This window comes from Synchiropus splendidus, chromosome 4 (assembly GCF_027744825.2).
Source record: "Synchiropus splendidus isolate RoL2022-P1 chromosome 4, RoL_Sspl_1.0, whole genome shotgun sequence".
NCBI lineage: Eukaryota > Metazoa > Chordata > Actinopteri > Syngnathiformes > Callionymidae > Synchiropus > Synchiropus splendidus.
Window position 1 is genome coordinate 26,727,925 of NC_071337.1, and position 15,222 is coordinate 26,743,146.

General features: G+C 42.4%; 2 protein-coding genes across 6 annotated transcripts in view; both read right to left on the bottom strand.

The window, feature by feature from the left end:
* Positions 1-2,581: 2,581 nt before the first annotated feature.
* LOC128757408 (zinc finger protein 420-like) lies at positions 2,582-7,819 on the bottom strand. 4 transcript variants are annotated; one of them, XM_053862668.1, is made up of 7 exons: positions 7,625-7,819; positions 6,619-6,821; positions 6,451-6,552; positions 6,275-6,370; positions 5,589-5,699; positions 5,388-5,511; positions 2,582-5,313 (listed from the first exon to the last, which is right to left on the bottom strand). In XM_053862668.1, exons 1-7 carry the CDS (start codon positions 7,677-7,679, stop codon positions 2,711-2,713), a joined length of 3,294 nt encoding a protein of 1,097 aa, XP_053718643.1. In that variant the 5' UTR covers positions 7,680-7,819; the 3' UTR covers positions 2,582-2,710. The 4 variants fall into 4 exon arrangements, with proteins under 4 accessions (XP_053718643.1, XP_053718644.1, XP_053718646.1 ...); XM_053862669.1 differs by having other exon boundaries at positions 7,652-7,818; XM_053862671.1 differs by lacking the exon at positions 7,625-7,819 and adding an exon at positions 7,315-7,361.
* A 386-nt stretch (positions 7,820-8,205) lies between these two features.
* The window catches only part of LOC128756824 (ankyrin repeat and BTB/POZ domain-containing protein 3-A), a 147,100-nt gene continuing 140,083 nt past the window's right edge, over positions 8,206-15,222 (bottom strand). For both annotated transcript variants that reach the window (XM_053861547.1, XM_053861546.1), the window contains 5 exons: positions 14,925-15,027; positions 14,763-14,844; positions 12,525-12,593; positions 12,353-12,466; positions 8,206-11,628 (listed from right to left, as the gene is read on the bottom strand). In XM_053861547.1, coding sequence (XP_053717522.1) covers positions 11,398-11,628; positions 12,353-12,466; positions 12,525-12,593; positions 14,763-14,844; positions 14,925-15,027 — 599 coding nt within the window. In that variant the 3' untranslated portion in view covers positions 8,206-11,397. The remainder of the gene's footprint in view (positions 11,629-12,352; positions 12,467-12,524; positions 12,594-14,762; positions 14,845-14,924; positions 15,028-15,222) is intronic.

Sequence of the window (15,222 nt, forward strand, 5' to 3'; positions counted from 1 at the left end):
TCTGACAGATGGTGATGAGTGACCACAATCTCCATCAGTAGTAGAAAGCTCTGTTACACTTCTTCCACCAGTGTTTCCCTCTCTCAGTAGCAGCTGAGGCGAAACGTTGTGCACAGTCCTGACCTTGATGACAATTGACACTTGGTCCGAGTGTTTGACCGCTGACCTTTCTGTAATTGGTGACTGAACTACGAGGCCCAGGCTGCAGCCAGGACACGATCAGCCCTCGCACCTCATTCCCCAAGTGGGTCATATAAGAGTGTGTGAGATGGGCAAAGTGCATCTGGGGCTTGTATTCACGTGACCAGCATGTATGATTGAAGAGAAATGACAATTATAATTCAAACCTTTTTCCCCCCAGTTCATTTTCTTTTTTTTTTTTTTTTCATCTAAATGACATTCTTTTAATGATGCTCATTCTAAATAAAAAGATATTGAAGAAAAACCATATATATTATATTAATATGTTATAATAATGTACTAAACTGTACTGAATTCCATTTTACTCTGCTTTATTATAAAGTAACAAAATGTAAATTACATTTTCTTCTCTTTTTGAGAGAGTGGGTTCAAAAAGTGACTGCATCATATAGCAAAACGGATACAAATGATTGTTTTCCCCGTTTGTTTATTGTTTGCAAGAAAAACTAAAACTGAATTCTTGTCAGTTTCAGTCACATCTCAACATTGTCAGTATTAAGGTGAACAAGAAATGCGTCATTGTCCTATGGAAGTTGGAATGGTAAGTTGTTAGGTAAGTTTATTTAAAACTGGTTTAACCTTGGATATGACTGAACTCTTAACAGGAGGGAAAAATAAATACACCAAACGGTGCACAAACTCAAACTATTTAAACTGGATGCCTCTCTTGACTGGGATCAAAGGTAGAGACAAATTCACAGATCAAAGGTTCAAACACAGCATGTTTAGGTGCCTGGATTTTATTCAAACCCACAAAAAGTTACCCCATTCATGTCTTAGTGGGCAGCGCCTGCCCCAGCAACACAGGGTGAGAGGCAGGGGGGAACCCTGGACAGATCACCAGTCCAGCACAGAGCACATACACTAAGAAGCCCTCACAGCTGTGGCTGATTATGAGCTACCACTAGTATGTTTTTGGACCGCTGGGGGAAACCGGAGTGCCCAGAGGAGCCACACACAAGCGCTGGGAGTACATCCAAACTCTACTTCCGAATGGACCCAGGTTCCATGGAGATTTTTTTTTTTGTAACAGGTCAACCAACTTTTTTATTCATTCATCCACCAAGACACGTCTGCCAGAGTGCACTTTTGTACCGATTCTGAGGCAACCACTGCTCAAAAGAACCATCCTGGGATGCAACTAAAAAGATGTACTTCAGGATGCAGCAGCCTGGATGGAAGAGTAGCCAAGACCTGCGAGTCTGCAGTCCGACACCACCACCAACCAGTAAACTGGTGGTGGGGTTTTGGCTGACCAACGTAAGAAGAATATTTGCCAAATAACTCCAAACAGTAGTTTGGAATAATCTCAACAAAGGCTACCAAACATGGGTTTGTTTAGTTCAGTGTTGACTCAAAGTCATGACGGAGGTAATGGAATGAGTATTGTTCAACATAATATTTAATCAAGATGTGCACCGCAGAACTGAATAAGAATTTCTTGGTACAATGGCAGCTCCACGTGATCCTCCAGAGCATGCAGGAGAGGACGACAACACTGGTGAAGTTTCCTCATCCCATGACGAAGAGGGTTTTTTGGGGGGTAAGGGCCACGTTCCTGGCTCGCTCCGGCTTGGTGTTTGGCTGCAGTGAGAGGCTGGGGAGTGGGTGCGGTGCTACTTTTCTGCCTACTACCTGGCACGCGGGACACTATGTCTAGGAAAGAGAGCTGTGCCAGGCCTCAATTACGGCTGGAATAATCCAGAACACGCTGAAGCAATTAGACTTGTATAAATCAATATGCTCCGGGTTGAGAAGTGATCTGCTCCCCACACTCCGCAGAGCCTCTGACTCAGGTGGCCTTTATTTTATGAGAGACCGGGGAGACCTTTGGAACGGCACAAAAGATGATGTGGATGTGATTATGACCACCACAGAGCAGAAGTTAAGCGAGTGAACGCAAATGGGCGGTGACGCATCGGTTATGATCATTCAGAAACTAATGTTAACACAAGGTTTAAAAAAGGTGAAAGGGTTGTTGGGAGCTCGAGCCAACACAAGCTGGGCCGGCGGGGAGAACCACTGACAGGCCAAGCTGTGTTACAACTAGGGCCTATTGTAACAACTTTACTGCCATCTGCTGGACAAAGACGAGCGGTGGTTTAGTAAAATGACGCAACAGTTAACTATTCTATGCAGCAATCAGCCATGGAATACAGAATTAAAAATCATTTAGCTAGTATTGCACAATACCGTAGTATTGTCCGAACCAAACAAAGTTCAATGCATCTTTGTCAAATGCTGCTCCAACAAAGCAGAGTAGTGAAGTTTGTTTTCCAGTTTTCACTTTACACGGTGTCTGATGGCACAAACTCTCGACATGAAGCATACTGAAAAAACTGCCAGAGAAAACAAGAACACAGTGCATATATATCCTCAAGTTTTATTTTCAAGGTTCCCAGTTGGAAATGATTTTTAGTGCTTCACAGATCTGTCTTTTCAATCATTAAAGTTCAGAATTTGGTCAAACCGAAAGAAGCCAAGCTGTTATAATGACAAAAAAAGGGTCCTACTGAAATTCAAGCCTCACTTCATCTGAAAACGATGTTTCCATTTTCATTTCGTGAGTGAGCGAGTGCTCCCACAGAAACTTTTTGTGGTTGAAGACCATGCCGCAGTCCTCGCATGAGTAGCTCTGCTCCATGTTGTGCGTGCGCCGGTGCTTTTTCATGTGATAGGACATCCGGAAGGCTCTGCCGCAGATGTCGCAGCTGAAAGGCTTCTCCCCGGTGTGGATGCGCATGTGCGACTTCAGATACCCCGACTGGATGAAGGCTTTGTCGCAGAACTGGCATTTGTACGGCCTCTCGCCAGTGTGGTACCTGTTGTGTAGCCGCAGCTCATTGGCGGTCAGGAAGGTCTTGCCACACACGGTACACTGGTGGGGCCGCTCACCTGTGTGGATGAGCTCGTGCCTCTTCAGAGACGTCTCCTTCATGAACTGCTTGCCGCAGCTGTTGCACGGGTACCTGACGCCGATGTGAATCTGCTCTACGTGATTGGTCAGCTGCAGTTTGGTGCGATAAGCCATGTCACACTGCGTGCACGACCAGGGCTTCTCTTCCGAGTGCGTCCCCATGTGCACGGTGAGTTCAGAGGCCGAGCGGTAGCACTTCCCACACTGCCAACACAGGTATGGCTTCTCGCCAGTGTGCTTCCTTTGGTGAACGGTCAGACAGTTGGAGGACCTAAACTTCTCAGGACACAAGTCACAGCGATATGGGAACTCTCCTTTGTGGATCCTCTGGTGGATGGCCAGGTAGGATAGCTGGATGAAGGTTTTGTCACATTGCAAACAAGGATATGGTCCAGTGAAGTCATGCTGCTTCTCGTAGTGCTCCCTGAGCCGCCTCAGGAGGGTGAAGGTCTTGTCACACATTGTGCACTGCATCGGTCTGTGCATGAGCTTGTGGCGCTCGAACGCAGCCTCACTAGCGAGTATTTTCCCGCACTCCTTGCAGTACAGAGGATCGTGGATCCTCTGGTGCACTTTGAACATCGTCACGCTCTTGAACTCTTTCCCACAGTCATCGCATTTCATGACGTCCCGCAGCTCCACTTTGCAAACATTCTCCTGGTGCTCCTTGAGAGCGGACAGGTTTTCAAATTGGTTGCCGCAGTTGGAGCACCACACAGAGACCAGGGCTCCTCCCTGCTGTTGCTCGGTGTGCTCACTGTGACTGGGTGCAGCTCTCAGCTCCCTCTTCCAGGGAAAGCGAGTTATTTTCTTATGACAAATTGCATAAATCTGGTGTCGTTTCAGGCCGTGCATGTGCTTGAAGCGCTTTTTGCAGTGGACACAATGATAGGGTCGATCCTCCGTGTGGCACTGGATGTGTCTGTTCAAGGTCTTTATGCTGTCGAACTGCCGCGCACACACAGGACAGGCTTTCTGGCTTTTCTTGCTCACTTTTTTATGAGGCACTTGCTGTTCCTCTGATTCAACAGCAGGTGCATCTGGATGAACTTTGTCAAGAATGCTTGGGTCGGTGACATTTTGCATGTCAGCCTCAGCCAAAATCTGCTCCACTGTTTTGCTCTCTTCCTCCCGGATCCCTTCATGGCCATGAATTATCTGATGCTTTTTCAATGTGTCCTTGTACTTGAAGCCCTTCTCACATGTGACACACACATACGGTCGATCTTCTGTGTGAGACCTGAGATGCTTTGCTATGTCTGCCGTACACGGCAAGATCCTGCTGCATATGGGGCACATCTTGCCCTCCGTATCTGGCGGCACCTGAGGGTTTGGCAACGGCACTTCTCTTCGCTTTGCTGCGGCAGGAGTCTTTTTCAGCTCTCTGCTCTTGCATATCTCCTTTTGATGGCGCTTCAGAACATAGGGGTTCTTAAATCTCTTCTCACAGAAGGAACATTTGTACGGCCGCTCCTCCGAGTGCGACTTCATGTGTCGATCCATGTCCATCTGCCGGGCAAAATACTTCCCACATAGAGAGCAGTTTTTGTTTTCCAGCATTTCAGAGCTTTCCAGCTCTAAGGTCTCATCGACCTTGGGATATGTTATTTCCTCCTTTTCATGTACTCGCATGTTGTGTCTGTTCATATCATACTGATCCCTGAATCGTTTGTCACAGTTGGCACACTTGTACTTGAGGTCTCGATTTGTAGAATGAATCTCCTGATGTCTTCTCATGGCGGCAGCTCGCAGGAAAGTCTTGCCGCACACGGGGCACGTCTTGTTACTTGGGTGTTTCTGTCTCTGTCTCTTGGCTGTTGCAGAAGAAGACTCCTCGTTCTTAAAAGCCTCTCTCTTCAAGTGTAGTCGCTTGCTTTGTTTCAGCGGTTGAAAGGCAGCAAGCTTCATACTTTCGTCTGCTTCCGCGCTCTCAGTGTTCTCCGGTGTTTCCGTCACAATCGCGGTTTCGTCTTGGTCATCAGCGTCTAGTAAACCTGATGGTTGCTCAATATGAATGTAGTCCAATAATGTGACGGTGTCACCCTCCACCTGGACTGTCATGCACCCGGCTATGTGATCTGATGGGGGTTGCAACTGCAATTGATCCGCATCAATTACAACTTTCTCCAGCTGGGGGAGTGACAGCGAGGAAAGGATGCAGTTCCCAAATGATGACGGGATAGTTTGTGTTTCGTCTGAGGGGGGGAGAGAGAGATGACGGTTAGTTCACATTAGCTCTAACATTGACAGCAGAATAACTCAGACTTACCTGATAAATCAAAATGACCCAGTGAGGTGTAATACAGGAGCACAGATTTCAAGTCTTTCAGGTCAGACACAGAAGTCAAGCACTGCTCAAGGGCACAAGGGATTGTATTGAGCAGGCTGGCAGTCTGAAACGCAGAAAAGAAAATTTGATCAGAATTACCGACGAGAATAATGAGCCACAGAAATGAAGACTTCCAAGTACCTGCTGAATGTCTGGAACTAGGAGAAGCTTCTCCAATCTCGAGAGAAAATCGAGCATCAACACCTGAAGAGCACTGTCGTAGTCTGGTCCAAAAGCGGAGGGGAACACATCCTGGAACGGAAGAATCCGCCATGCAATTAAACAGATGCAGGTGAACTTTTTTGAAAATCAAGCTTCATTTTTAATCGAGCAGAACTCAATTTTCTTGGCAAGTACAAACCTAAGAAACAGAGAGACAGAAAAAAATACCCATGTAGCTTTCATAATTTGAAAACAAATACATACAATATAATACATACTACACTAAATACATACTATATTCTGTAAAAGTCATGAAGAAAATTAATAAGTAATAAGTAATGTATAAACAGCTGCAGCAATAAAGAAAGCCGTATTCATAGAGTTGGAGTTACGTCCAGGTAACTACAAATTCCGTGGTGACAGACTCAACATGAGATTAAAACCCAGCACATGACCGACAAATGAAGTCATTAATGATCTTGTGAATTACTCGGAACTGCAAATAGATGTGGCTCAAAATCTCTTACTGACTTTTTACACAGAAAAACAGATTAGAAGTTAGATAATTTAAGCTACTAAAGCAATTGTCAGCCCTTAAATGAGTAAAAAAAACCAAAACATCCAAAGCGCATTTTTCCGTCATTTTAGTTGGAAAAGAAACACACCTGGAAGAACATTTCTCTTTCCTCCGTGTCTTTCAACAGACTCTCAATCTGATCCACAAATGCGGACTCTGGGAATTCCACATCTGCGAAGCAAGGCTGGACAAAATTGTGCAAGACAAAGGGATGTTAAATAGATCTGTTACCAGCTGAGGTCAGTTGTCTGTCAAGAAGAGCACCTGTGACGCCCAGGCGGACACAAGGGTCTTGATCCTGTTCAGGTGGCTGTTAATAGTTTCCCTTAGCGCTACCGGCTCAGATCGACACAGTTCCAGAACCACCTGTGGAAGCCAATGAATTGTTTAGGACTTAAGGTCTGTTGTTTAGGTCTGGTTTCATGATCGTACCCGTGCTCTCAGGCCCAGCAAGAGTTGAGCCTTCTGGTCAGCGTTCAGAAGTTCAGGGACAATTTCTGAGATGCTGCTGATGAACTCCTCCACCAGGCCGTAATTTTGCACTTCTCCCCGCTGAACCACCTGCCACATTGCTGCTGACACCAGGCGCAATGGTGGTATGAAGAGGCGGAGAGAGGGCAGTAAAAGAGTCAAGTCTGCAAGAGTGGGAACAACATTTTCATTAGATCATTGCTGGTTTATATAACTACCATCATTTAATACAATACCAAAACAACATTAAAAAGGAACGTTTAGTCGCGTTTTAGTGGACACAAATGCATATTGCTCTTCTCTTTGTTGAATTAGTCATGACAACTGTCAATTGTGTCAACGGTATCATCATGTCTCAGAAAAAGCACAACAAATCTCCTTTACAGTTTAAATGTGCAAGCACATTTGGAATATATTTTCCTGCATAACAGTGCATTAAATGTTTGGGAGCGAGCAACCGTGTTGCCTTCACGCCCCGGAAAAAGCTCCGTATTCTTCATACACCACTGTCAAATACACGCTGTAACGTGGCTTCCAAAGGCGTGCTTTGGTGGTTGTTTTGTAAATTTATGAAACGACAGAAAAGCGGTTTCACACATTACCACCTCTTAATCTGGCGATCTTAAAAATTCTGGAACAATATAACGAGAGATTAACTCTTTATGCGACCATCCGTTGGGTTGTGAATGTTTATTCAGTCGGAAATCGAGGGAAGCATATGACAGTCGTTGTACACACACTAGGACTTGTTTAACACGGAACAACTAAACAACCTTTATGACGGAGTCCGGAAATGGAATTTCCAGTAGCTGCCGAGTTCTCGCAGCACTACAGCGATGGCTTCGTGGAATACAACACCGGCCCAAAAACGCCACAGAAAGCCACCGCCATCTCGGAGCGGTGTACGCCATGTTCAAAATCGTGCGCACACAATCAAATACAAAACAAAAAAGCTCATCGGGCGTACCGGATTTCGATACGGCCCCCATCTCACCATTTTCAGCGTGCTGTAACATATCCATGTTCGGTCGGCCGGTATTTTAATTGTCCCAGAAATAAAGTTAGGGTTGTTGTGAGTCGATGTCCGCCCGACCCTGCGCTGCAAGTTGGCGGGGAGGAAGGGCGGTTAGATACAGGGTACCCAAACAGCGCATGCGCATTTAGAACCGTTGCTTTGAGACGTTGCCATTGGATTCGTCTTTATTTCTAACGTCTATGACTTGAGTATTATTAAGCATACCATTATTCTGTATCATAAACGAATAAATACATAAAAAATAATTAATAATACGGACGTCTTCAGCGGAAATACGTTCTTCTTCTTGGAGACATTCCCATGTGAGTATACTTTCTTTAGTGCCCCCTAGTGACTGAATCTACATGAAGTAAAACGGAATACTATGATTCCTATTGACTGCACAGTTTATAAACTTGTGGGTTATGAATAACTAATGGTGCTAACTCAGCTGCAGAAGATAAGTCTTGGTTGTGCACAGAGAAAATGAAAAAACGATCCCGTCCATATTTTTTTTTTTTTACTGTGATTTATTAGCTGTCCACAAAAGCATTTCATGGGAACTTGCAGCACAAGTGTAACATTCCTCTCTGCTGTTATACTCAACTACATCCCTCATTCTCACACCAAATATAATTTATATTCTGTATAGTTGTTTCATTGTTATTCTTTTGTACAATATACAGGCCATTGGAAAAAGACGCCCCCTAAACTATGTCCTTGGTGAAATCTAGACAGATCTCATGCATGTGTCAGTCCAAGAGAAATGCTGGTTATTAGCAGAAAATAAAAAGAAAGAAATTCAGGCAAACAATAACTCGGGTAAACAATGGGGCGACTGAGACCCGACAAAGATATTCTCAACAACATTAAAGAGCCATGCAAACCCACAGTTATCCAGTGTTGAAATAAACAGCAACAGTGGGCAGTAGCCTTGGAAACACGAGGGTCTGTTATTGTTCAAGCTGAACCGAGCTGATTCACATGGTCACACAGTAAATAATAATGCTTCAGGTCGTGAGGCTACAGCGACACTGGCACACAAAGTGCTTGACATCATTGTTAGACTGATAACACATTATTTGCATCTTCAAGTGCTTTTACACTGTTTCAGAGATGGATGATAAAACAACAATAACCCTTGGAATGGTGACACTGCATGAAACCAAACCCATTTTGAAAGACAGCCTCTCTGATAGTCTTGCAACTTGCTTTTGATGGTGGGGGAGGAGCAGATGAAGGAAACAAAACTTCCATCAAGTTATTGTCAAGAAAATAGCTTCTTTAAAACATGTATTTATTTATTATATGTACTTATTTGACAGCTCCTGACTATCTTGCTAAAAATAATGTATATGTAAATATTGCTTTTATTTTTCACACTTATATACTTTACATATTTTTTTTTTGGTAAAATAAAATCACTGTGAAATGTTAAATATAAATGCAATGTTTTTATTAGTAAGAAAATAAGTTGAGATGCTTTCGTTCCATTATTTGTTTATGTTTAGAACACTCAGTCTGTTTTGAATATAATATTAATAGTTCAGGACCATAAAGATTCACATAATGCTACAATGTGTTTTCACTTTCTTCCAATAGAAAGAAAAGCTGACACTGAAAGCATCACATTTTGACATGAGACAAAACAAAGCTGCAGGATTTTTGGACGGAGACAGGAAAAATAAATACAGTCTCTTAATTACATTCAAACTCTGCTTCCTCTTGTGACGTCTCTAGTGTGTGTTATTGATTATAAATATATTGTTTCTTTGCCAACTTTAATATTTTGGTACTTTTTAATTGGCGCAGTTTGCCATTTATTTTGGAGCTTCAAGTGTACCGATCGTGGTACGTGTGGTAGGTAATGGGCTCTCACAATGAAGCCACTCCACCAACCAACAATACAACACAAATGCAGTTAAATAATATACCAGCTACTGGTCAGTTTCCAGGAGAATACAAATATTGAGCCCTAAGTTAGGGGTCCTTTGTTGTCCACAGACATATGTTGAATGCAGGATTGATTTGTGTGAAGTGGCAGATACTGACCTCCACGAATCACATGGCAGTTAAATGCACAATAATGGAAAACAAGGTGTCCAAGTGTCCGTATAAAATCAACCCCCAAAATGAGTGGCAAATGAAGATTTTTAGATTTACCATATGAGAAAGGCAGACTCAATAAATTTGCTTTTCAAATACAACAAAAGGTCACTAAAGATCGCGATGCTTCCAATTAAAATAGTTAAAACCATCTTCCGAATAACAATCTTATTATTCAGAATCTTGACCCACTCATGATTATTTGTTATATTAAAGCAGAGAGTGGGTGTTGAATTCTGTAATCTTGCAGAGTCACTATGCTGTAAAACCTAAATATCTTAGTAACAAATCTAAGTTTGTTCAGCTTTATTTTCTGTCAAAATATGTCATCCCACTTGATTTATGACACATTCGTGGTACCTCTACCATGAAATCAGGCAAAATATCTCCAAATAGAACAAGTGAAAAAACAACATATATAAGATTATATTGTCCTAAAAGAACCCCCCCCCCCTTTTGCTGAAATATAATTTCTAAATATAATATATATATAATAATATATAAATAAGATTTGAGTTTTTGCAGTGTATAGTACGTAGTTGTTTCTGTCCAAAACAAAAAAAAAATTTCAGTAGCTTTCTTTCATTCCATTTCTCTGATCAAGACTCACACTCATCACTGTCAAGGATGTTGTGAATCTTTCTTATTGCCACGGTTGTACTGACTATATCTGGAATGGTTCTCAGATTATTCCAAAATGATGTATGACCCTCGATCTACACGTGATAAATCAAATGGGAAACAGTGTTAACATCGACAATCATTTCCTACTTTTGTCTAAGAGCCTACACAAAACGCACAGCAGAAACGGAAACAAGGGACCGACACAAACAGATTCAAACATGCAGAACCGGAGACAAGAACAAATGATTCGGGATGAACATTCACTAATAGGATCATGAGCTGAGCGGAGAAGACTGGAGATCCGATACAAAAGAAAAGAAGAGATGCTGGCTCTCAGTTTGTTTGTACACTTTCTTGAATGCAGTGTTCAGAAAGAAGACGTTCTTCATCAAAGTTCTCTGGTGTCGATGAAAGATCTGCATAAAGAGTGTCGTCATAGAGACTCTTCTGATGGTGACATGCAAAAAGGTTCATCAGTTGAACATCTAGAATCAACCTTGAGCATAGATCGTAAAGTCTGTCATCTGGGATAGCACAGTGTCCCAGATCTACCGAGGAATGCAAAAAAAGCCCCACCTAAATGTTTGCTACGAATCACTTTTATTGACTGAATGTCGCTGTATATTTTGGCGTGAGTTGACCGCTATGGCATTCACCTACACAAAGTGATGTAAACATCGGGAGTCTGGGATGGAGAAGCTGCTAATTCTATTTTGTTTTTGAAGAAGCAGAAGAGTTTCATGCTCATACTTAGCAGGACAGAGTGCGCTTGTCAGTCTTTATTCTGTTCAGATTGCAAGGGTGTGAGGTGACCAGTGGTGCAGCGCAGAGCGACAAAGTGAGAAAGACCTCCGCCTGACTCGCACTGACATAAATGTCTGCTTGAGGCACACCTCCGACAGCTTCCCGTAAGCAGGCAGGCAGGGATGTATGGCAGGGCGACGGTGTTGCATGAAGGCTGAGATCAGACTGAAGGGTTCACGGCCTGGGCGGCGTCACACCACCGAGCCTTTGGAGGTGGACAGGTGGATGGAATGTATGCGTGTGGCCAGAGTTTTCTCAAGGTCATGGAGAATGTCGGAGCAGATTCCAGGGCTGGACGCAGGACTCTCTGGAAGCTGAGGTTCGTAGAGAAGCTGCTTGAAGCCCTCTAGCTCGATCAGCAGCACCATGTTCTTCAAGAAGTAGCCCTCGATGAAAGCAGTGAGTTCCGTGGCACCGAGAAACTAGAAGAAGACACAAGGTCAGCCAAGCGGACAGAGCTACTGTCACCCATTCAACGTCATTGCTGTGTGTATTGATATTTGTTGTTTACTAAGGAATATAAGACAGTGAAATCCCTCTATCACACATGACGACCTCACCCTCCCTTCTTTGGCAGTTCCACCACAGCTTCTTTGCTCTGTTTTGGTCTGTAATTTTACTATTCCATTGAACCACTATTGTTGCACATCTGTGACAGAAGTTCTAAGCTATCTGTGCCTCATCACCTTTTAAATGATCAGCGGTTAAGTTCAGGATTGCTTGGATTTGTGAGCTGCAGTTAACATTTCAGTATATTTTTGGAATTGCCACAACTAGGCACAAGTCCTTCCCAGAGAGCGCAGAGTTCACCATCATTCCACACATGGACACAAGCAGAGGCTCAGATCTGTTAATCAATGAATACAATTGATTGACTGTGGGAGGAAAGTAGAGTGCAAAGAGAGAACCCCTTTAATCGTATTCTTCAGCCTAGTATTCAACTGAGTGTAATGAAAAAAAAGCAAGTGACTGCTCTTCTCAGAGTGCCACAAAACTACAAAGTCAACCCAGCGAATACACAGCCATATCAAAGAACCAGTCCATAAGTAGCCTGCACGCCTCCTCCTCCTTACTTTAGATGTCATGAACAGCAGCAGTTTGTTTCATAGGAATTCATGTGGATTTTCTTCTCAAAACTCTTCTCACCCGCGCGTGCTTGTAGAGGTCCACACAGGTTTCCGTGGTGATGTTCTTGGAGCAGATGATCTCACAGTGTCTCTGGAGGGCCTCTAGTTGGAAGAACTTGGCTGCAGACAGAAGCTTCAAAGAGCACAACCAGTGAGGTGTGAAACTCCAAACCTGATATCAGGCTTCTTACCTCCATCACTTCAGTGTTGCGTATGTGCAGTGACTCAGTGCCTCCGCAGTAGAGATACTGCATCACCAACTGAAACAATAAGCATCGATTTGATCATTCATAAGCCTGTATCTTCAACTAGGAGGAAAAATGTACATTTACATTTGTTCCCATTACTCATCTTTTCAGAATTTGTCCTTCATTTGAATTCAAAAGCTCAAAAAGTGAGGCCGTGTTTTGAGAGAAAGCCGCAGAATACAAAGCAAACTCACCTCACTTTGACTGTAACAATAAACCCACTTTCTGTGGGGAGCCATTATCTGAAGAGACTTTCAATCTGCCAGTAATTAATTTGTGTGCCTTATCTCCACAGGCTGTTTGCAAAGCTTCCTGGACATAACAAAGTGGACTGAAAGGAAATATTTTCGCTGCAAAGTGAAATGCATTTCTCAGCGGCTCTCCCAGCTGTGAATGAACTAAAAGCTCATCTGAGTAAATAACACATGGTCATACATTACGAAAGGAGTGCAGCATAAACAGACATTTATAAATGTACATTGTTTTGTGACATGAATGTAGTAAAACAAAAAATGCATTTGTGTGACAATGAAGTTAAGTGAGTAGATTATTAACATCATGTGACTCCAATGTATGTTTAGCACCAGTCACCAGTTCATCTTGAGGTGCAGTAGTTTTCACTTCAGTGCTGCTACTAGTGATGGGTCCATCAGTTTTCATAGTATTGACGGGTTGATGTGGTTTCATGAAACAATGTTCTAAGTTGCAGTGGCCACCAGATGGCACTGTCTGCTGTAAAACGTTTGGACCTGAACAACTAATTCAATGAAACCTCACATATCTAGTGGCCTCTGAAAATTAGGGCACTGCAATACTGTTTCACCATACCTCATCCAGCCATCACTAGATTCCACTGTTCAACTCACACCTTTAAATTAGTTATTCATAAACCAGAACATTGCATGCCGACAATGGAAGTGCTCCTGTTTAAAGTGATCGCTCGCAGAATTTGACTTTTGCTTTTAAGCATTTAAGACAAATTTAAGTATATAATGTTCTCCCAGAAATATTTACATGCTGTTTCAAGGGAATATGCAAAAAAGAAAATGTTTTGACAGACACACTGCGTGCAGAACTTTTTTTTTCAAAACTTAATAGATGTCAAATTTAGGAAAAAATCTGCCATGTTATCGTCACTTATTTACTGAACCTATCACTTAGTCACTCAACAGTTTTATGCTAATGTATTGTGAAGACATTTGAAGGTGATGTAAAAGTGAACCTGCTGGTAGGGAATCATATTTCATGACACACTAATTTTTTAGTGTTGACAAATTGCACTATACAATGACACAGTTGCTGATATATAATACTGCATGTTTTTCCGTCACATAGTAAAAAGAAAAAATAGCACAGTTGCATGCATGTTTTGATAGTGCTTGACAATAACAGCAAAAAACTTTTCATATTAAATCCAGTGCATTGCTGTTTGATTTGACTATCACTGTGGAGCAACTGAGTCAACAAACCAATCCGTAAATTGAATATTGACAAACAGTGTCAGTCACGGTGAACAACATTTTCTTTCTGAAGATAACGTGGCAGGTTTGTGACAGGGTGCTCTGGCGATTGCTGTGAGCAGGACTTTGGCAGTAATACGAAGCAACTTTTATAAATATCTATCCTTTCCCAAACTGATCCATAATGTACATCAATATGAGACTTGCTTTGGCTGGTAGAGAACTGCAAACTGAAGACTATTATTGATATATATATATATATATATATATATATATATATATATATATATATCCCGTTTTTGAGTGTAAGCATGTGAATGGTTAAAAATGTGTCATGCGTTAGACTTATATTTAAATAATATTTGTAGCAAACATACTTACACAATTACTTACTACTGTTTTGGGATGTTGGTAGCAACAGCGCAAAGATAATTCAGGTTTCCTAGTATTTATAGCTAAGAAGTTAGTAAGTTTAGCATGTTACAAAACCAAGCTAATATTTGCAAATAAGGTTGATAACTAATGCTTTAATTGCTCAGACCGCAATGCTGCGAACTCTGCAGATGGCTCTTATGGAAAAACGTCTCAAGTTTTTACTCACTTTTGTCTGAAGTAACAGCATTGGGCTGATACTTCACATCTGCTGACTCAGATTTTGTTTTGAATAAGAGCTGATATTTCCGACAATCCTTCATCGTCCGGCTGCTGTCAACACACTTACGTGAAATATGTTGTACTTGACATGACTGATCTCGATGCAGGTGTTCTCGGCTGCGGGTCTGTTCTGCAGGAGGGATTTAAACCTGAACAAAGACACAGCTGCACATTTAGATATGACTCCATTGGCTCACGGTGTACGTCACAAATGTCGGCTGTACGACACCTGGGTGAAGCTGTGAAGAGCAGAACCTTGTGTGCATAAAATGGCTTCCCCTCCACCAGGAACGTGACGTCCGACATGTCCTTGTTGTTGAGGAAATGAGGATCTAAGAGCACAACATTAACATTCAAGTGTGCAGATAGTCTTCAAATGGTTGCTACAAACTACAGACCCTGATCATGAACTCATGAATGACTCCAGCAGTTGTTTATCAGTCACCTACTCCTTCATCAAAACACCATCCATTTGCATTTATTCTATGGCAGAACTTTCCTCAGGGTATCCAGAAAAGCAATTTAGT

Excerpts from the sequence above, each read along its gene's own strand:
- LOC128757408 (XM_053862668.1), bottom strand. The coding sequence starts at position 7,679 with ATGGATATGTTACAGCACGCTGAAAATGGTGAGATGGGGGCCGTATCG. Across the intron at positions 6,822-7,624 it reads GGGGGCCGTATCGAAATCCG|ACTTGACTCTTTTACTGCCC; the intron begins GTACGCCCGATG and ends CCACTCTTGCAG. Across the intron at positions 6,371-6,450 it reads TGTCCGCCTGGGCGTCACAG|CCTTGCTTCGCAGATGTGGA; the intron begins GTGCTCTTCTTG and ends AATTTTGTCCAG.